Raw genomic sequence first — 22,559 nt, 5'->3', positions numbered from 1 at the left:
TCACACACTGAAATTCAGCACTTAAGCATTTAAAGCTTTTTAGTTCTGAATGGTTTGACTTCATTTTGTAAGTTAACAGGTTTGCGGTATAACGGTTTTGACACTTACACACTGTGCCTGCTTTGGCGTGGGACTCAAATATCAGAACACCAGCTAGTTCCCTCTTCACCTGAGGAGAAAACACAAAACAAATGTCACAAAGCATTAAATATTTTAATAACAGTACACATATATTAAAATTCATCTTGCTATTCATGCATTAAAGGGGACATCAGATGCAAAATTCACTTTTACATGGTATTTGCATATAATTAAAAAAAAAAGTTTTCATTTAATTATTATAAATCTTAGCAGTGTGGACACAACCAGCCTACAATACTAAAAACCTATTACCTCTTTTTTTTTTAATCCCCAAAAACAGACCTGTCTCAATTATCAAATGTTCTGATTTTCTGAGCAGTATGACGTCATATGCATCTAGCAATTCTGACTTCTGACTCAGGCCCTGCCCACGGCCACTTATGGACTGTCCTGTATTTGCATATTTTCGCTCTCAGCTAATTGTTTGCTGTCCACCATTTTCTCCACACTCGAGCAGCTGTATCGACAACGTGTCGTAAGCAATGCAGGTATTTTTAATTGGATGTAAAAGTGAACATAAGAGTTCATTTTCTCCTGACATCAGATCCACTGAGGATGCAGTGGAACAATTTAGTTTTTGATGGTAATGCGCCACAGAATAGACAAAAAACGGAAGAGAGGGACGGGGTGAGCAGTAGCTTATTGTCATTTAAAGAGACATGCACTGAAATGGATCGCTGTCCCAGTCTGATGTCCCCTTTAAAGGAAAAGTTCACCCTAAAGTGTAAAAAAAAAAAAATGTGATTTTAAACCAATATAACCTTTTTCTTGCTTCTGTGGAACACAAAAGGAGAAGCCGTACTCTGCTTGCTTCCAGTTCCTTACACACACACCTCTTGAACTTATAATAATCATTCATAGTTCGAAAAGGTTGAAGCGAAGTACAAGAGTGTACACAGCGGGCTGTGTTTACATTAATCTCAAGTGCAAGTACATTTAACCACTTACTCTTCATGAGCATTTGAGAACAAAATTTACAGATAATTTACTCACCCGCTTGTTATCCAAGATGTTAATGTCTTTCTTTCTTCAGTCGTAAAGAAATTATGTGTTTTGAGGAAAACATTTCAGGATTCCTCTCCATATAGTAGACTTTTATGGTGCCCCCCGAGTTTGAACTTCCAAAATTTAGATGATAGTTTAGATAGTTTAGATGCAGCTTCAAAGTACTCTAAACGATCCCAGCCGAGGAAGAAGGGTCTGTTATACTTTTTAACGTCAAATGCTCATTTTGTTTAGCTCTGCGTGAACTCCGGTTCATTTAGGGTAGGTTGAAATACTCCCATCTCATTTTCTCCTCCAACTTCAAAATCATCCTACATCGCTGTAGAAGTACCAACACAGTGTTTACAAAGTGAACGTGCAAAGAATATCAAACACCAGTTACAAAAAAAAGGTAAAACAGTGATGTAGGACAATTTTGAACCTATTTTGAACCTATTTGTTTAGAGCCCTTTGAAGCTGCATTTAAACTGCATTTTGGAAGTTCACACTCACGGGCACCATTGAAGTCCACTATATGGAGAAAAATCCTGAAATGTTTTCCTCAAAAAAACATGATTTCTTAACGACTGAAGAGAGAAAGACATGAACACCTTGAATGACAAGGGGGGTGACTACATTATCTGTAAATTTTTGTTCTGGAAGTGAACTACTCCTCTAATGATATTGCTTGTTCTCATATATCTCTCAAAGTGGAAGTCAAAGTTTTCCAGTGCATAATGACTTAAATCTTTGCCTGTTTTTTCACACAAGCTATTTTATGACTTCCGAAAACTTATAATATAGCGTGCATTTGTAAAAATATGTGCAAACTGAATGTATTGTTTTCGGACAGTTGAATGCATGTTAATTGTGAATTAGTGCTGGAAAGGTGTGGACAGTTATTTTTGCATCTGATCACGCAATGCAATTTACTAACATTCGTGCTGGTCAGATTACTAGTATTTGTCCCATTATTTAATGCCCAAAAAAAGCATGTCTTAAAGCAGGCGGTAATTTGCATTGCTCTTGGTAGATTACATTGGTTATTATGGAAATGATCTGGCTGCGTCTGTGTTCTTTAATATGCGCAAAATCACACACAGAATTTTCCCCTTCCCGTCGGTGCTTAATGTTAAATGTAATACTGAATAACAAACTACAGTTAAAATTGCATGTGCTTAACGTGTGTTAGAAAGAAAAATCAATAATTCTGACCCATTTAATGTATTTTGGGCTATTGCTACAAATATACCTCAGTGACTTAAGGCTGGTTTTGTGGTCCAGGATCACATATTATCTGCAAGTATGTTTTTTTTTAAAATATATACTGTGTACAGGTTTTAAAGTAAACTACAAATGAACACACTCCCTTTTATTCACAAGAGTATGAGTGGTAAGGACTACTTTTATGCTCATTTTTTGTCTTAAATGAAGATGAACAGTATCACTTTATATAATGTGCACTTACAGTGGTGGACAGATGTGATAAGGCTTTAATATGCAGCAGCTCCTCATAAATGATCTCCAGGTCATCTACTGTCCTCTGGCCAGGCCTGCAGAGAACAGGACAATGATGTCATCGGCAGTGATGACTTTGAAACTTATTCTGACATTTTAAAAAGTTTTGTCCTGGAGCAGATATTACATCTCCCAGGACCTTTAAAAGGTCTCTCCTTCACTTACAGCATACATATAAAAGTCTAATCTGCCTTTGGAGACTTTCAGACTATCAGAATTGTGGGAAAGTTTGTAGGAAAGCAGCCAAACAGTAGCAGCTACAGATCAGATCACTCTGTGGCACTTCTCTTAATAACCCAAGAGTCCTCTGGGGGACGTAATGACTCATATTAACAGGCGCTGATGCTTCTGAGGAGGAACGTACTGTTTACTCAGGATCATTCGCAGATGGGCATCAGGTCCGATCTGAGAGAGGAGCAGGAGGGTGTCCTGTAGTTCTTCATCACTCTCTTTCTTCTCTTCCTCAGTGGGGAGGGGTGCGTCCTCTGTCTCATCGTCCAGGAAGCGATAAAACAGATACTTATCTTGGAAACTCAGCTCCTGATCCACTGCAGCCAAACACACAACAAACGGTAATGAAGACCAACCATACAGCACAGAAACATGTGACCACATTACATCTTTAGTGTAAACCAAGACTCTTGTTGGGCTCACTCTATACTTCCAAAAAGAAATGGTACAAAGCTGTCACTGAGGCAGTACCTTTTCAAAAGGTTAGGCTTAGGTACTACTATGTACCGTTAAGGTTAAAAGTGCTTAAATGCACTTTTGACAGGGTACTGCCCAGGTGACAGCTTTTGTACCTGTTTTTTTATTTATTTATTTTTTTTCTGAGAGTACAAGGAGAAATGTATGGAAGCCCATTTCTGCCACTGAAAATTATTTTTAAAAAGAAGGTCTCACAGTTCTGTTATTTTACAGTTATTTCACAGAATTGTGAGTTATAAACATGCAACTCTAAAAAATAAAAACTGGAATTCTGACATTTTTTCTCAGAATTGCATGATAAAATCTCACAATTGCGTGTTAAAAATTTATAATTGCAAGTTATATACTCGCAGTTCTAGTTTTTTCTCAGAATTGTAAGATATAAGCTTAAAATTTTGAGTTATATAGTCACATAAAGTCACAATTTAGACTTTTTTTTGTTCGCAATTGTGACTTTTTTTCAGAATTGTGAGATATAAACTTGTGAGATAAAATTGCAAGTTATAAAGTCCAGTTTTGAAGGGGGAAAAAAGACTGATATGTTCAAATAACTCTCTATTGCATGTTATCAAGTCAGAATTGCAAGATAAAAACTCACAATTCTGATTAAAAATGTCAGAATTGTGAGTTTATGTGAGTTTATTCTGACTTTATAACTCACAATTGTATACAGCTCACAATTCTGAGAAAAACATCACAACTGCGAGTTAGTATTACACAATTCTAAGAAAAAAAAAGTCAGAATTGTGATGTCTCAACTCAGACTTTATAACACAATTTTGAGTGTATATCTCACAATTCTGACTTCATAACATGCAATTGCAAGTTTTTATCAGGCAATTATGACTTTATTTTTCAGAATTACAAGTTTATATCTTACAATTTATATCTCACAATTCTGAGAAATAAAGTTAGATATATCTCACACATATGAGAGAAAAAAGTTAGAATTGTGAGTTTGCATCACACAGTTCTCTGAAAAAAAGTCAGAATTGCTAGATGCAAATTGGCAACTGTGAGAAAAAGTCAGAATTGTGAGATAAAAAGTTGCAACTACCTTTTTTTATTCAGTTGTGGAAACAGGTTTCCATAGAAATGATCACCTGCATTAAGGTCAAACTGTGTTCATGCTGTATTGTCAAGTCACATTTATTTATATAGTGCTTTACACAATACAGTTTCAAAGCAGCTTTTCATCGATAAAAAGGGAATATAACAGTATTATTGTTCATGTCAATGTCCATTGTAATTCATCAGTTACAAAAATATTTACATTTCTGCTGTAAAGCAGCTCTACAGAAGGCAACAGTGTCATTATTCAGATCAGTTCAGTTAAATATTGTTTTAAATCAGTTCAATAACTGATGTTGCAAAGTGCTGTGATATACTGCCTTAATCAATGACTGACCTGCATGTAATGGGTGATTACACATGTGCACTACTCTTCAAAAGTTTGAGGTTGGTAAGATTTTTAATCTTTTTTGAAGTCTCTTATGCTTAACTCAGGCTGAAGTTAGTTTATAAAAAAGTAAAAAAAGTAATATTGTCATATTAGAAATCATTCTGATCTTCTGATTGTCATCAATAATGAAAACAATATTTTCATATTTTAATAAACATAATATTTTTGTGGAAACCGTGTTTCTTTGAAAAAATAATGCTTAAAAGAACATTTATTTGATTTTCTTTTTGTAACATAAACATCTGCAACTTTTGACTGAGTTTAATGCTTTGCTGAATGAAAATATTAATTTCTTTAAACAAACAAACAAAAAACACTTTTGAGTGATAGTGTATTAGTATGACACACTCACCATGGTTTAGGACGCCCTCCTCCAGCAGCACCTGCCACATCCCTACAGCCTGAACACGAGAGTGGACACAGGAAGTGTGCTGCATCAGCCAATCAACAAGCTCCGTGCCCATACAGCACTGCCTACAACACACACACATACCGAATACAGATAATCGATTAAAGCACTCAAAACAAGACCCAAATTTAGTGAAGCAGTCTTTAATGAGTTTAATTAGACATTATTATTAAGTGCACTACAATAAAACCCTAAGGCTACACTTACTTGTATGTTTTAAGGTGGTACTTCCTGTCTCTGATCATTTGAGGTGCTCGGGACAAGATGGTGTTTCGTAACACCATACCTGCCCGTAGGATCTTTTCTGACGGCACCTGAGAGCCAAACACAAACACAAAGAAAAAGAGAGAGACAGACATTAAGACATAAACCAATCTACACATAATATATAATGTATTACATCAAACAACTCAACACTGTGATAACAATGGCTGTAATACCTGAGTAATGGATTTGGGGTGAAGTTTGGTGGGACTTTGAATGAATGATTTCTGGAAAACAAAAGGATGGGGATGAGATGGATGCGTGACCATTAGATTTGTTCCTCAGTGTTTTGTTAACCTTTATACAACACAGTGAAATACTGGAAGACAGTTTTATTGTGCATTGTTTCTGGCTGACAGAGTAATCTGTAAAACTCTTTAATAATAAATGCCTGAGTTCTGTAAAATATTCAGTCAGACTGACTCCATATATATGGTAAAATGCATAGTGAGCAATATCATAACATCTCATTTGCTGAGGCATGACTTTTCCAAAAAGAATTTACAATAGCATAACTCACATAAAACTAGCTCTGAATTACAGTTGATGCAGGAGATTCAATAATTAAATGTCACCCTCTGTATAAAAAATTACATAACATTAAAATATTACATAAAATTCATTCACTCATTTATTTGAACCTTTATGATTTCATCAATATATTTATTTAATTACTGTGTTTTTGGTAAGTAAAATTTGGTTGCAAACATTCTTTGATTTACTTCTTTGAAAGTGTCAGTTTGTCAAAACAAACCCATTAGCTTTAAGTCATGTGCTTTAATATCAGAACAAAATGTCATCACATTCTGTTGATGTCCAGCTATTCTCTTTTCATATTACATAATAATTCATGTCATCGTGTCATACTGCAGTGTTTTTCAGCGCTTCGAGCAGAAGGCACGTCTGGGGCACTTCTCTCCCTCCTGATGCTGGCCCAGGGCCAGTGTGCTGCATTTTTAACCAAACCTTTTACATTATTCATGACCATCCTCACCCAGGCTGCACATCTACAACAACACACGACCCATAATCAAACTCCACAGTGATTATTACTAGACACACTTCACGCTGCTTCAGTCAATCAGCCAATGTGCTTCTGTGATCTATGACTCTTAGGTGAAGTTCTGCCAACAAAAAATATCACATTACATTAAAAAAAAAAAAAACAAACAAACAAAAAAACATTGTGTGTGTGTGTGTATTGGTAGTTGGAAAATAGCCAGTAAAAATGTTTTGTTTTGTTTTTGTAAAAGACCATTTTTGAAGAAATGCATATATTTATGTAGTGTTATTGTTTGTTTTGTTTTTTTTACATTTTTACTAAACTGCACCATAAATTGGTGTGACAGCAAAAATTAAGAAAAAAAAAAATCTTAATAATAAAACTCTTAATAATATAAAAATAGCATGAGAGATTTATTTAATATGAAATTATAATTAACATTATTTTTTCCCCATGACTTCTTGGCAAATTTCAAGACAAACTTTGACAACAAGACAAACTTTGCTGTCATCTGTTCAAAACTGATGAAAATTATACCATTTTAAGATAAGTGATATTTCTATCTCCCCTAAATAAAAAAACATTAATATATATATATATATAAAAATAAAAACAAAAAAAAAAAAATCAGAGTTTTTTTTTTATGTGTGTCACACCACAGGACATTACGTCACACCATATGACATTGTGTCACACTAACGGACAAAAATGGAAGTTATTAAAGTATTTCTATTTAATTTTGAACATGTCAAATGAGAAAGAAATATCAGTGTTTTTTTTGTTTTGTTTTGTTTTGTTTTGTTTTGGTTTGGTTTTTTTGAAATAATAATAATAATTTTCAGCAACAAAATTCAGTCTTGTAGTCAATCAGTATGTTAATGAAACTCTTCTAGCTCCCCTGCTGCATGTGCGGCACAACTAAATATGATTAATATTTATGATACAGCTATATATTATTGATATATGATTGAAACTATATTCATTAAGATGTGAATGAATTTTTAAAAAATATACAGCTACTCTTTTTGATTCTATTTACTTTCTGCATCTTTCTCTTAGGATCTCCTCCCTTCTGGTGGATCCCTGTTCATTTCCATGTCCTCTCTCTTCCACTAATTTCTCTCCCTCAATTCTTTCTGTTTTAAAAACAAAGTAGCACATTTTATACTTATTTTCATGACACTTTATAACAGCACTTTATAAAGTTTTCTGCAAAACATCATAAAATAGTTTAATTACTGCAACTATTGCATTTAAGAACACTGAAAATTATCAAAATAGAATAAAAACGAGTTAAACAAATCTTATTTAATTATTTAAAATGTTTTTTTAAAGAGACCTTGTCCTCTGGTGTGACATCTTTGTCCCATGATGTGACAGTACAGGCATCACACTTGAGGACATTTTCTGTCACACCACAGGACATTTTAGCTTTTTGTGTCAATTAATGACCTTGTATTCCAAGCTAACCTGTCATTAGTGATTTGCAAGACACATTTACATAATTTTTCATGATTATGTAGTTTAACATTACAGTTTTTAATTAAATATATATATATATGTATATATAAACTTAGGGGTGTCACACCAAAGGACAACAAAACAACACTTTTGTAGTGGTTCCAAAAAAGTTAAATATTTGAACAATTCTGAGACATAAATTGACCATGTGCACATGTCATGGGATTGACAAGGGGCTTCATTAACATGACCACGAATGGGGTCCTTCAACTAATAAAAGTTTTTTTTTTTTTTGGAATTGGCCGATTTAAAATCAGGATATGGTGTCTCACCAGAGGACATGGTTTTCAGAGACAAAATGTATCAAGTTCCTACACTTCAGAAATATATGGATGAATTTACTGAACCACGCCTGAGACAGTGACACCATAGGACAATTTTGACATTTGGCTCAAAAGTGAAAAAAACAAATACCACAGCAGCTTTTATAACAAGAGTTTCACGTAGGACAAAGAAATTTTTAATGATTTACAGCATTAATAAATAACAAAAATATTAATTATATTCATTTTTTTCTTGTGGGACAGTGAAAATGCCATGTGACGTAAACAACCCATACATATATATATATATATACACTTTCAGAACTTTTTCCCAGGTCAAAATGACCATTAACTGAAACTAAGACGTAAAAATATCTCAAATTTGTTTTTGCTCCAAACAAACAGATTCTGTCTGCAATCCAGCCAAGCTACTCTAATGCAGAGCTTAACTCACACAGAACAGACTGTGAGCAGTATTAACAGTGAACTTATCCAAGTTCAAATCAATTTAAGCACGTCAGCTGAGCTCTTCAGCATCTTACAGCATGATTTACACACTTGAAGGAAGTGTATTCAAACATTACATAACGATTCTGTACATCCTTTGAGACAGATTCTGCCTTCTGTTAACCAAAGCCACAAACAGACTTAAGTGAATAAAACAACACCATTATGTAAATCACACAGACTCTGCTGTGGCCGATATTGATTGTCTGCCTATTTGGATGCATCTTCAGAGAATGAAAAACAAAAAAGGAAAAACAAAGCACTTGTGACGGTAAAAATGACAGACACGCTGGTTGTCTGAGCAGTGGATGGGAAATGACCCGAAAGGTCAGAGGAAAAGGAATTCGGCACATACACTGAAGTGAGAACGAGAGGATGCCAGACCTGCCCAGGTCATTTTACATTTCAAACAAATGTATTCTTGTTCTGTCGAGGAGATGGTGGGAAGGAAGGATGTTATACCAGAACTGACGCAAACAGGAGGAACAGCAAGAGTCAAACGAGTCTGCTTATTAGGTGAGTCAAGATGGGCCTCAAGGAAGAATGAGAAATGAGAAATTCATTTTTTGTAAACATTTTTGGCCATTGTTCATTTACAAAAGAGAAGCTGGAGTTGTTCATTATTAGTTTTGCCTCCTGGTGTCAAGCCTGAAGCTTCAGAGAATTTGTTTCAGCATTAAAATTCAATATGGCATCTAACCTGATTAGCGTCTATCACTGAATGAGGAACAGTTCAAAAATAAACTCTGTCAACTCAAGATATTTTGCTAAACGTTTGTGTTTCAAAGAAGAATGAAAATTATATACTTTTAGAGTGACATGAGGCTGCGTAAACAAAGACATGACAGAGACTGTCACAGATGGTCATGATTTGGGACAGAAGAGTGAACATGTGGCCTGACTGCAGAGATGGAATATTTCAAAGACAAAAGCTTGTATTTTTAGGTCAAAACAAACCTTATTTAAGTGTTTTGATGATGATCCGGGTGAACTGTTGCTCAGATTCTCTTTGTCAGGCATTCCTGAAAAAGAACGAAAAGAGTATGACAATGGATAAAAGGTTAAATCTATAATTGAGCATCATCATTTAGTCAAAACAAGAGTAAATGCATTGAAGACCAGCAGATTCAGCAGAAGTGATAGTTAAGTTAGTTAAGTAAGAAGATTAAATACAGTTTGTAAAGTCATCATGGGGCTGCAGGATGTGTGTAATCTTCAGTAATGGGTCCTGAGGGGCTGCGGGGAGCAGCACCAATCATTACACACACCACAAAAGCTTTCTCCTCCAGGAACAATAGCTCCAGCCCTGGACAACAACACATCCCTCTTCATATATACATAAAGAGCATCAGATACTTACTGATGTACACACATCAACACAGAAATCTCAGAGAAAAAAAAAAAGTTTTACGTGCCACCGCTGTTCTGACTTTAAATATCTGTTGAGTGGCGCTATAACTGTAATGCTCTGTGATGTTTTAAAATAACATACCATCTGCACTACACCTAAACCTGCCCGACAGTATGAACAAAAGCGAATATGACCTATAAACGCAATCGCAAACATGCTGTTTTAGCTTGTTTTTCAATCTCTCATCTTTCAGCTCTTTCATCGTGTGTCGTGTTTTTCACAGGATTCGTACCCAAGGATTCTGTACAATCCTAAAAATAAAGGTTCCAAAAAGGATGTTTTTTTGCTGTGATGCCACAGAAGAACCATTTTGCTTTCCCAAAGAACCTTTCAGTGAACAGTTCTTAAAAGAACCATTTTAAAGAACTTTTTTTGACTATAAAAAACTTTTTCTGCATTTGAAAGGTTTGATGGATGTTCAAGGTTCTTTAGAGTGTATCTGTAGCTGTAACCATAACTGTGTACGAAAATGATTACAAGTGCTTGCTGTTTTACTGCCTCTTCATTTCTGTTGGAAACTGCAGTAATATGTACTTATTGGTATGTATTTCACGTCTTGCAAAGAAAATTCCCACAGGTACGTTTTCGTCATGAGATCAGGTAGAAATTATTTTATACAGCACCTTTTTGACAAAAAAAACCCTCTTCTTACCAAGGACTTATCACAATGTGCCAAAATTTGATTATGCAGAAGCACAAATTAGAGTTACAACAGAAGGGAAAAATGATGAACACTACAATTTAAAGTGCCCCTATTATGGATTTTTGAAAAATACCTTTCATGCAGTGTGTAACACAGCTCTAAGTGAAAGAAAACATCCTGCAAAGTTTTAAATCTAAAAGTGCTCTGTGTGTAAAGTTTTGATTCCGAGTCATGAAAACGTTAGGTTACTTGCGTAACCTCGGTTCTCTGAGAATAGTGCGAGGTATCTCACTATGGGAACACCCCCAGACGTGATATACTATGGAAGCACCAGTTACACCACGTCTGTCCAAAGGACAGATCAATCACAGCTCGTACAAGGAGCCCACCCCTCTCCCTATATATACAGCTATCCCTATATATATATCCTCAAAAAACTGCATTCTAAGCACTCTCTTCCCCCGTGTTATGCAAGAAGGGAAGCTTGGTGAGATACCTTGCTTTGTTCTCAGAGAACTGGGGTTATGGAAGCAACCTAACGTTCTCTTTCAAACAATAGCTCGGTATCTCACTATGGGAATGATATAGCCAACTCCTGCAATACATGCTTTCCGAAGCTGCCGAACAGACTCGAAAAAGAAACCTTTAGACAGCCTTTAGTTCTCCAATGAGCCAACTTTAAAAACTGCATGAACCAATAAAGGCACAGTGACATCAAGATGGTAAAATCTGTTAATTTGTATGGGGGGGAAGTCCAGCTTGCGGCTGCACAAATATCTCCCACCGAAATCCCTTTGAACAGCGCCCATGAGATAGAATACCTTGTGTAGAATGGGCCCTAAGGCACTCTGGGGAACGAAGACCCATAGATGTATAGGCTAGCTCAGTCGCCTTTACTATCCAAAGGGAGAGGCGCTCAGTGAGGAGATCAGCTTACCCTTACAATGAGTGGCCCATGAAACAAATAATTGATAATTTTTTCTGAACGATCGTGTCTTGTTTACATAATAGCGTAACACTTGTACAGGACACAAAGTGTGCAATTTCCTCTCCTCTGAGGAAGAAAATGGAGGAGGGTAGAAAGCACATAACTCCAAAGCAGAGCAGTTATAAGCTGAATCACTGACTTTGGGAAAGAAAGCTGGGTTTGGCAGCAGCGTAACTTTGCTGTCATCTGGACTAAAATTTAGACATGCTTGATGAACCGACAAGGCATGTAACTCCCCCACTCGCTTAGCTGAGGCTAAAGCAAGTAGTAAGACCATTTTCAACGATAGGAGCTTATTATGAACACTCTCCAGAGGTTAAAATGGGGCCTGAGTTAAAGCATTCAAGACCATAGACAAATCCCATGATGGGACCAGTCGCTTCGACACTGGTCTCAAATGCCTCACCCCTTTCATAAAACGGCATATAAGAGGGTGCCGGCCAACTGAAACTCCTTTGAAACCTATGTGACAAGCCAAAATTGCAGACAGGTAAACTTTAATAGTAGAGAACGCTCTCCCATTGTTCAGTAAGCTTTGCAAAAAACAGAGAACCTCACTCACTGCACACTGAAAAGGAATAACTCCCTTACGAGTGCACTAGTCCTCATAGTGCACTAGACCCGCCATTTCAGATCATACAGTGAGCGCATTGATGGAGCACTCTGCATAGTATTTATAACCTCCTGGGGAAGCCCAAGTGCATTTACATTCAACCCTTCACGGGCCAGACCCAAAGATTGATTTGTTCCGGGTGGGGTTGAAAAATTTGCCCCCCTGCTTTGGACAGCAGGTCCCAACACAATGGGAGCTGCCAGGGCTCTCCCCAAAGGAGTTGGACAGTTTCTGCCAGCCACAGAGGGGCTATCAGAAGGCAAGATAATCCATTTTCTCTTACTCTTTCTAGGGTGGGAGAAATTAGACTCAGCGGTGGGAATGCGTATAGCAACACGTTCGGCTATGGGTGTGTCAGCGCATCCACACCCAAGGGTGCATTTTTTTCTCTGAGAGAGAAATACAGTGGACATTTTGCATTTGCCCACAAGGCAATAGATCTACGGCAGCCCTGCCATAAATTTCCCAGATTTGATTCACCACCTGCGGGTGGAGTACCTATTCTCCGTATAACGGCTTGCCCCTCAACAGGAGATCTGCTCCAACATTTAGGACTTCCAGGACGTGCGTTGCATGCAGCAAACTGAAATGCGCGGCACTCCAGACAATCAGCTTGCACACTTGCAGTTGCAAGGAACGCGCTCCCTTGGCGAATGATATATGCCACCACCGTTGTGATGTCTGTCCTGACTAGAACATGAAAACCCTCCAAGAATGGGTGAAAATGCTTCAGGGCTAGAAAGACTGCCATTAACTCCAGTATGTTTATGTGAAGTCTGCGAAACTGAGGTGTCCAACGACCGTTTACCGATCTGCCCTGAAAAACAGCTCCCCATCCCGTCAGGGATAAGTCTGTTGTCACTACTTTACACGCGCCCCATCAAGACTCCTGTCCAGGGGTTTCTCCACTAATGAACAACCATCACGCACGCCGTGGTAATTCTCACCACGTGAGGTGCGCAGACTGAGATCTGTGATGTTGCAGATCGCTTCCCAAAGAGTCGGGTTTGGATTACCGGGGTCGAGCTGCATGCCCAGCTCCTCCAGTAACTCGGCTTGATAGGCCATCAACAATGAAGTGACGTTTAGTGCCCTCACTGCTAGCACCCAAGATTTATACATTTTTTGGTACATGGAAGCGGTAAAGTGTTCCATTTTCCCAGGGAGGAAGGGGATGGCCGATGAGAGAGTGGTCCACCTGTTCGGATGCAGGTGTTGGGCCACAGACTGCTCGACCATGGGAGGATTAGAAAGTCCAAGCCCCTCCATTTCACTCACATCGAGAGATGAGTAGCCCTTGATGGGCACGCAATGGGAAAAAGGTTTATCCCATGAGTGCTTCATCTCTGCTATGCATGCCGACGAAGCAGGGAGCAGTTGTTTCGCCGGGGGAGCCTTTTCCCATCATAGACATCCCGTTTAACTCACGGATCCCCGGGAGTTACAGGTCAAGGGATGTCAAGCTTAGCTGCTGCACGCTTACAGACCTCAACTAAGTCACAATCTCCCACCATCGACACCATATCGCCACTTTACGCGCTCACTGGCCTGGATGCTTGGACTGCAGACAGGATAGCATAATTCTTCTCATCATCCGGCTCCTCTCAAAAAAGGCGAGCTAACATCTCCTTGTCTTCCCCTTTATCTCCTTCAATCTCATCGCCCTCCGACAGCAGCTGCTGGTTGAAAAACAGTGTAAACTCAGGGGACTCCGAATTCATAATATCCCCCCATAAAGGAGTATCCCACAGGGGAGAGGGTTGAGCCCCTTTTGCTGAAGAAGGAACAGCGGAGAGAACCAGATCATCTTTGGAAGATGCAGCCACCTGAAGCCGCCATTCTAGAACCCTGGCCGGCATTACACGACAGTGCTTACAGCTTTCAGTATCTGCCAATGCAGCCTGGGCATGCTTGACACCCATGTATGCGATATACATCGGGTGCAAATCCGGGCCCGAGATCATGAAACCACACGCTGCCGGGCATGAGCGTGATGGGGCCTCCTTCCCTTTCTCCGCAGCAACCTTGGACACTGACATGGTAAGTCAGATAATCCAGCTCACCTTAACGCATTAGCTAGGACAATGCTAATAGCTAGCAAAGAAGCTCAGTAATGAGCAGAGAACCCACAACAGATTTTCTCTTTGTAAATGAGCTCAGTAACGAGCAGAGAATCCACAACAGATTATTTCTGCTTGACCGTACTGCTTTCAGCAATGTCAACCTTGACGGTACATTTATTAACTTAAAGCAGCCCAGCCTAGGTGCTGAAGGAAAGTCTTGAGATGTGGTGTAATTGGTGCTTCCTTAGTCTATCACACCTAGGGGCTTTCCTATAGTGAGATACTGAGCGATTGCTTGAAAGAGAACGAGTCGTTTTTAAAATGAATCTTAAGCTGTTTCAAGTTGACGGCAACAGCGATATCGTACGGCGATTTTGAAGTTAGAGTAGAAAATGAGATGGGAGTTTTTTGACATACCCTAACTTTCTTGAAACAGAGTGCACAGAGTACGAATGCACATCGCAGATCTAGCCCCTTGAAGCTGCATTTCTAACCTTCAAGCCGTTAAGCATCACCAGCTTTCCTCAAAAAACTTGAATTCTTTGCGACTGAAGAAATAAAGACATGAACATCTTGGATGACACGGGGGTGAGTAAATTATCAGGAAATGTATATTCTGAAAGTGGAGTAATCCTTACAAAATACTTATTTAGTTGTGTGTTGTAGTCGCTTAGCGCAGCTTGTAGGTCTCAGGCTAACCGGCTAACAGCAATATCTGTTCGCACGCAATTGTCTAGAAAAGTGTTGCTGAATAGTGAATTGTTATAAACTTGGAGTCCTGATAAAGAATAGAGCAATATGTTGGTGTACACCTGCAATGCTTTATCAATTTGTTTCTGCTTTGGGCTAACGCATATACCATGGCTGTTTGGGTGTTTACCACCGAGCTGTGCGTTAGAGTAATGGTGATGGGTGTTCTGTTTCCGAAATGCACTGCATCCAGTATCGGACCAATCACCGCATATTAGCGTCAATCAAAGGAGGGGTTTGGATAAATGATTCTTTGAGCAAATCGTTTGGGAGTAATTAAGCAAAAAAGGTAAAAATAAATTCATATTATAAGACAATGAACATGTTTTTTGACCTTGCATGCATGTCAACCTGTTGTTGGGGACTCCCAAAACCAAAATATGAACCTTTCAAAATCCATAACAGGGGCACTTTAAATAGGGGCACTTTATTTCACATAAAAGGTATTCTTTTGAACTTTCCATTCATCAAATACTGAAAATTTATCAGCAAAAATACTATGTAGCATAACTGTTTTCAGCCTTGAAAATCAGAAATATTTATTGAATAGCAAATCAGCGTTTTAGAATGATTTTTGAAGGATCATGTGACACTGAAGACTGGAGTAATGATAATTCATAAATGCTTTAGAATACAGACCTATGGTTTTAAGAAGACAATCTGCAGATTCCAGATCTTTTTCAAAATATTAAAGTATCAAAAAGTTATATAAGCTTAAATTTACTGTAAAGAAAATGCACTGTACCATTTTTTTTATTTTGTGTAAAATAAATATTTTACAAAATATTTTTGAAAGTATCATATACTAAGTAGTATGCTTTAGTTTCATGAAAAAAACGGAGTTTGGAAATCCTGTAAAACTCATCTTCTGTGCTCCACAGAAAAATGAAAGTCATACATGTGAGGATCAAAACAGTACGACAGGATTATATTCGCTGAGTGAAGAAAGACAAGTTTGTACTTACTGTCAGCATTTGGGCCGCTCTCCATAACACCATAGGGAGGGACCAGCAGACCAGCCATACACTGACGATAATTCTGAAACACACAAAACTCCAGTCACATACAAGAGGTGGCACAAGAACAATGGAAAGAAAAAGAAAATAATAAATTACTTAAAATAAATAAATAAAATAATGTCAACATGACCTTAATTACTTATTCCTGTTTTTTTCGTGCAAGCTGCATCAGTCATTCCCCAAAAAAATTGCATGTCTTATTTTATCAAAACTTTCCTTTTCATCTTGCATCACAAATGCAACTTTTTCAACCCTTCTCTGCTAATCACTTGCTATGTAGAGACATTTCTAATGATCCAATCATCTCCTGATGGATAAAATCAAGTCCTGTCCTACTTCTTTGGTTGAGCATCCCATTTCACTCGAAAATACATCAGAATGTGGAGGTGAATGGGTTGTGAGCAACATTTCTTACGGATAAAAGAGTTAGTCATATATGAATAATATATGCACGCATGCACGCACAAACACACACATTTGCTCAGTGATGTAAAAGCTATAGGAGACATCACTAACAGCATGAGCTTTGAGTAATGGTACACATAATACACACATGAAAAACACCATAAACCTCATCCCCCAGCTGAGTCTCAACGTTTTTCTCTTTAGTGCCTAAACATCCAATGATATTTCTTGCCATTGTCGCCTAAAATCTAGTTTAGCTGTAGAGTTGCACCTCAGGACGATAGACTCATCTGAGCATAAATAAGAAAAACAGTTTCAGAGGAAGAGTTTGGAGTGCCGTCTGTAATCTCTTTAATCAGGTCTGACTGCAGATCAGAAGGGATTACGCTGGATTAAATCAATATTTCTGAATCAAAGATCAGATGGCACACACAGGTCACACACATATGCACATTACTGACACACAGTTTATGATATACACACACTTACAACATTTCAAATACTATGCATGTTCCACCTATCACATATACCAGTAGTCTTTCCCACTATATGCAATGCATTTTTATACCTTCATCATACACGCTTTAATATAAAAATATTAACTTCACAATGGTAAAGATAGTAGACTTTAGCATACTTTTAAAAAGAGTGCTTATTACAGAAATAATACAGTTTAAAAGAATATACTTAAATGAATGTAAACTGAATGAACTTTTGGACACTTAATCACATGTTAAATGAAATGAAATTTAAATTTATTATTTTTTAAATGTATATTAACCCTTTAACCCCCCATTTTTGATATCTGTAATTACACATTTCAAATGATGGAGTTGCAATTTAGTACATTTAACTGTAATATTAAAGTAAAAAAAAAAGTGCTTTAAAATGTACTTTAAAGTAAAACTTTTTTTTACATTATTACAACATGCACTATAAAAAAGTGCACCTAAGTCAAACGTATTTGTATCATGTAAGTGTATTTATTTAAATAAAAGGCCATTAAAGTGTACTTAAAAGTTTTTTTTTTTCATTCATTTTATATGTTGCAGAAAAAAAATGATGAAAATAAGAGAGCACACAGACAAAGTTACTCAACATTCCCATTAACATCTATAACTGACTTCAAATTCTAGACAGAGAGATGGACAGATGGACAGATAGGACTGTTGGGCAAGGCACTTAACCTTGGATTTCTCTGGAGGAGAGCACTAGTATACTTTATGTTGCTTCGGACAAAAGCATCTGCTAATTATAGAGATGCGAGAGAGATTAGTGCCCATTTAGTGTTTGGCAAAAGAGCAGAATGTCCAGCTTGTCCCTGCTTGTCCGTAATGGATTTCAGACCCCACCACATGCAGAGCTTTCGTACATCCCCAAAGACCCTATTCAATACGTCAATACATTTAATTAATATCTGTTTTGATCTATTAAACTTAATACAGAACTTAGACCTTATACATCACTGTCTCTTTATAAAGGATTCAGAATTGAGAACATGCAGTACAGCACAGCAGCTATTGAGTTGATAAATATCATTATATAGACCGGACGTGACAGAATAAGCTGATTTTATTACTCTCAAAGCTGAAAGTTTTAGTAACGGGAGGTGTCAATAAATGAAGCTCAGTGACTAATGACATAGAGGCGGCCTGAGCCATTAACCAGGACACCTGGGACAGTTAATGTGGCCTTTCTGTGGCTCAGATGTGAGTTTCTGTCTCTCTGGGGAGTGGACGTCTCTCTGAGAGAGGACAAGTCATTATCTCTGACTGATGCACCCCATAAATCACACAAACTGAACCTAATATGTCATTATGTCTGTCGATAAGTGACAACATTGAATGCAGCAGTCAGGGAGTGAGTGTGCATCTGATAGGCCCCAAAATGGAATAGTTCACTCAGAAATGAAATTTCTGTTATTGTCTATTCAGCCTCATGTTTCAAACCCATATGACTTTCTTTCTTCCATAAGTCAGATCTTTTCAATGAACATTCACAATGCCAGTCTGAATGACTCAAGTTCGTAACTCTACCTGAATGATCCATTAACAGTGGTTAACAACTTGGATTGGAAGATTAGTTAGTGATCAGTGAAAAGACTTGGATTATAAAGCACAAGTCATATGAACAGATATATTTCTGTCCTTTTTGAAGCTTAAAGGGCACCTATTAAGCAAAATTCACTTTCAGAAGGTGTTTGAACTGAAATGTGTGCTGTAATTGTGTGTACACAGCCATCCTATAATGATAAAAATACATCCAGTCTTTTTTTTGTTAATCTTCATAAAATCAAACCAGGCTCAAAAAACAAGTACTTTGGAGCCTGTCCGCAAAATGACGTCATATTTCGGTAGCCCTGCCTACCAATATTGACTGACAGGCGCGTATTACCATATCCTCAGCCATTTTGTCTGCGTGCCATCGGCTGTGTGTAAAACATGAAGCTAAAAGTTTTGTAAGATCATGTAATAAGCTACTGCAGTTATATTAGATTCATTGGCATTTACATGGAGCATTGTAATCAGTTTAAAAGGCCAATCCGAATGAAGATGCTCCATATAAACACCTGAATTGGAATAAAAATGCTCAAACTGAATGAAATTGTAATCGGTTTGAGAGGAGTGGGATAAACCTTTCTATAAACAAACATAATTAAAATTCTGCCATGTAAACGTGTTAAACAGATTACTTCGCATCTACGTCAAGCAGGACAGATTTCGCGCCAAAGTGGGGAGCATTTGCGGACCGTGCCCCCCTCCATCCTCTCCCCTCCTTGCTAAACGTGATTGATTTCAAAAGCGAAAGTGAAACCGCTAAAACAGCGGCGTGCATAAGAAAGCCACTGCACGCTTTCACGATCATCAGCAACTACCTCTTGTGTTTTTGCGCATTCCGCATTAGCAAATCAGTCTGAATGAACATTATAATGCCATTAATGGAGAGACGTTAGAGACGGAGAGAAGTAAGTAAACAACTGACACACTAAGATATTGCCACTTTTTCAAGTCAAAATCAAACATCAAATGGCCTGAAAACATGATCTGTATTTTTTTTTTTTGTTGTTGTTTGTTTTTTTTGTAAGCAATCACTGTGACCAGTGTTTACTGAGTTCTGATGATTCAAAAATAAGTTATGAAAAAGAACACTTTAAAAATGTAAGGACTTTGCCTCCTCATTTCAGAACATCACTGCACAACACTGTTTTTTTTTTTGTTTTTTTTTTACATTTACACATTTGACAGAAACTTACATACATTACATTCAATCTACACATTTTTTAAATAGTTTTAACACATGGATTGATTCACTAGATAAGACCCTTATTCCTCAGCTGGGATCGTGTAGAGCCCTTTGGAGCTGCATTGAAACTGTACCCGTTGGCTTCCATTTAAGTCCACTACTGAGAAAAATCCTGAGATGTTTTACACAAAAACCTTAATTTCTTTTCGAAAAGTGGGTCGAAAAGCACTCTAAAATATAAACAAATGAAGAGTTCAGATGCAAAACCAGCTAAATCCATCTGACGTGTTTCTTTAAAAAATGCATTTTTATCAGGCTCAGATGTATTGGTTTCTATATAAGTACTGGTACTTCTGATTGGGCTGAGGCTGGTATTTTTTGAGTTTTGAGTTTTGAGTTTGAAGAAAAAGTATTTGATGGACGTATAATATGTGTCGAGAGCATTCACTCAGTATCGTTATCTCATTTTTGACCGAGATGGCTTTTAGCTGGTTTTGCATCTGAACTCTTCAAATATAAACAATAATACATTTTCATTTAATTGCAATTAACATGCAATTAATTGTGTGAAAACATTACATTCAGTTTGCACTTAACTTTTCATAAGTGATAACAATGTGAAATGACTCTAGCGTTAAAATAAATGTATTTTCCAGTCATCTAAAAGGCATTTCTTCATCTATAGAAAGGAACCGCTCACATTTTACAGCTCCAATACATCTGACAGTTCAGTGCAGAGTGCTAATTGGAAATGACTTTGCCTCTGTCATGTTTCTATTGTATTTGTAATGATTTTTCTTTGTATGGTAATCAGTCGAACAGCACAAAGCTCTCCTGAGGAGAGTTATATGCAAGAGTTATATTTAATGATGATAAAGACAGTTAGTGTGCAAAGCTCATTATTCCGCTGATCATCAAAATGAGCTTTTGAATAGTTATGTGAAAGCAGCAGTGTTAACAGACACACCAAAAAATGGCACATTTCTGCACAATTTTTTATGGAATTCAGTTGAAGTCAAAAGTTTACATACACCTTGCAAATTGTTAATTATTTTACCAAAATAAGAAGGATCATACAGAATACATGTTAATTTTTATTTAGTATTGACTTGAATGAGATATTTCATATAAAGGATGATTACATACATTATAGTCCACAAGAGATCAAAACAGCTGAATTTATAAAAATGACTCCGTTCAAAAGTTTACATACACTTGATTCTTATTACTGTGTTGTTACCTGAATGATCCACAGCTGTTTTTTTTTTTTTAAGTTGTTCATTGTTTGTTCTGAACAGTTAAACAGTTCATTGATCTTCAGAAAAATCTTTCAGGTCCACAAATTCTTTGTTTTGTCAGCATTTTTATGTATTTGAACCCTATCCAACAATGACTGTATGATTTTGAGATCCATCTTTTCACACTGAGAACAACGGAGGGACTCACATGCAACTATTACAGAAGGTTCAAACACTCACTGATGCTCCAGAAAGAAAAACAATGCATTAAGAGCCAAGGGTGTAAACTTTTGAACTGAATGAAGTTGTGTATTTTTTTTCTTATTTTGCCTAAATATCATATTTGTTTTAATTAATACTGCCCTTCAGAAGCTACAGAAGATGTTTCCCAGAAGACAAAATAATATTTACCCTGATCTTCAAATTAAAAAAAAGTTTTCACCCAATAATGCTCTTAATGCATTGTGTTTCCTTCTGGAGCATCACTGAGCGTTTGAGAACCTTCTGTAATAGTTGCATATGAGTCCCTCAGTTGTCCTCAGTGTGAAAAGATGGATCACAAAAATCATACAGTCATTGTTGTTCATATATACAAAAATGCTGAAAAACCAAAGAATTTGTGGAACCTGAAGGATTTTTCTGAAGAACAGCGGACAGTTTAACTGTTCAAGACAAACAAGGGACTCATGAATAAACATCACTAAACACTAAATAACACAGTATTAAGAATCAGGTTTACATAAATTTTTGAATATGGGCATTTTTATAAATTCAACTATTATTTTCTCTTGTGGACTATATGTAAATGTGTTTTATGTGAAATATCTTATTCAGGTCAGTACGAAATAAAAAATAACATGCATTTTGTATGATCCCTCTTATTTTGGTAACATTTTCCAGATTCAGCAAGGTGTATGTAAACTTTTGACCTCAACTGTTTATGATGAATTATCCATACTGTACTTTAAACCTGGTAAAATGGAACTAAGAGTACTATACACATATCAAATTAGCCAAAATATTCAGGATTACAAATACACAAGGGGCGAGAGATGTGTGGAATTGTGAATGGCTGTAAAACTCAAAAAACAGTGTTTTCTGCAGACACAGATTGTGTGTAGGTGTGCTGAAGTACACAGGCGCCAGCATAGGGTCAAAGGTTACAATTCCAGCAAGTACACACACTTCAAAACCACAACAGACTGTTTTTTAGGTCAGAGCCAAAGACTTGTTGGCAGCACTCCAACATGTGTTACCACTGCTCCGCATATTACCACATTAAATGTGTCATTAAAATGTCTTTTAGGACTGAACATAACTTTAGCAGTTTCCATGGTGATTTTTTTTTTTTTTTTTTTGGAGGGAATCTCTTTAAAGTAGTCAGGATCTTCATATGTGTTAAGTTC

The 22,559-nt window shown here is 37.0% G+C and overlaps 1 protein-coding gene across 4 annotated transcripts in view; it reads right to left on the bottom strand.

Moving 5' to 3' along the window:
* rapgef4a (Rap guanine nucleotide exchange factor 4a) overlaps positions 1-22,559 on the bottom strand; it is a 69,598-nt gene that overhangs the window by 17,009 nt on the left and 30,030 nt on the right. For 3 of the 4 annotated variants that reach the window (XM_051119744.1, XM_051119741.1, XM_051119743.1), the window contains 8 exons: positions 16,214-16,286; positions 9,738-9,802; positions 5,663-5,713; positions 5,430-5,536; positions 5,166-5,287; positions 3,008-3,191; positions 2,594-2,678; positions 109-169 (listed from right to left, as the gene is read on the bottom strand). In XM_051119744.1, the coding sequence (XP_050975701.1) occupies positions 109-169; positions 2,594-2,678; positions 3,008-3,191; positions 5,166-5,287; positions 5,430-5,536; positions 5,663-5,713; positions 9,738-9,802; positions 16,214-16,286 (748 nt within the window). The remainder of the gene's footprint in view (positions 1-108; positions 170-2,593; positions 2,679-3,007; positions 3,192-5,165; positions 5,288-5,429; positions 5,537-5,662; positions 5,714-9,737; positions 9,803-16,213; positions 16,287-22,559) is intronic. The other variant, XM_051119742.1, reaches the window with a different exon arrangement.

This window comes from Labeo rohita, chromosome 9, assembly GCF_022985175.1.
Source record: "Labeo rohita strain BAU-BD-2019 chromosome 9, IGBB_LRoh.1.0, whole genome shotgun sequence".
NCBI lineage: Eukaryota > Metazoa > Chordata > Actinopteri > Cypriniformes > Cyprinidae > Labeo > Labeo rohita.
The sequence above is the reverse complement of the archived record's forward strand: the minus strand, read 5'-3'. Positions and strand labels throughout refer to the sequence as shown.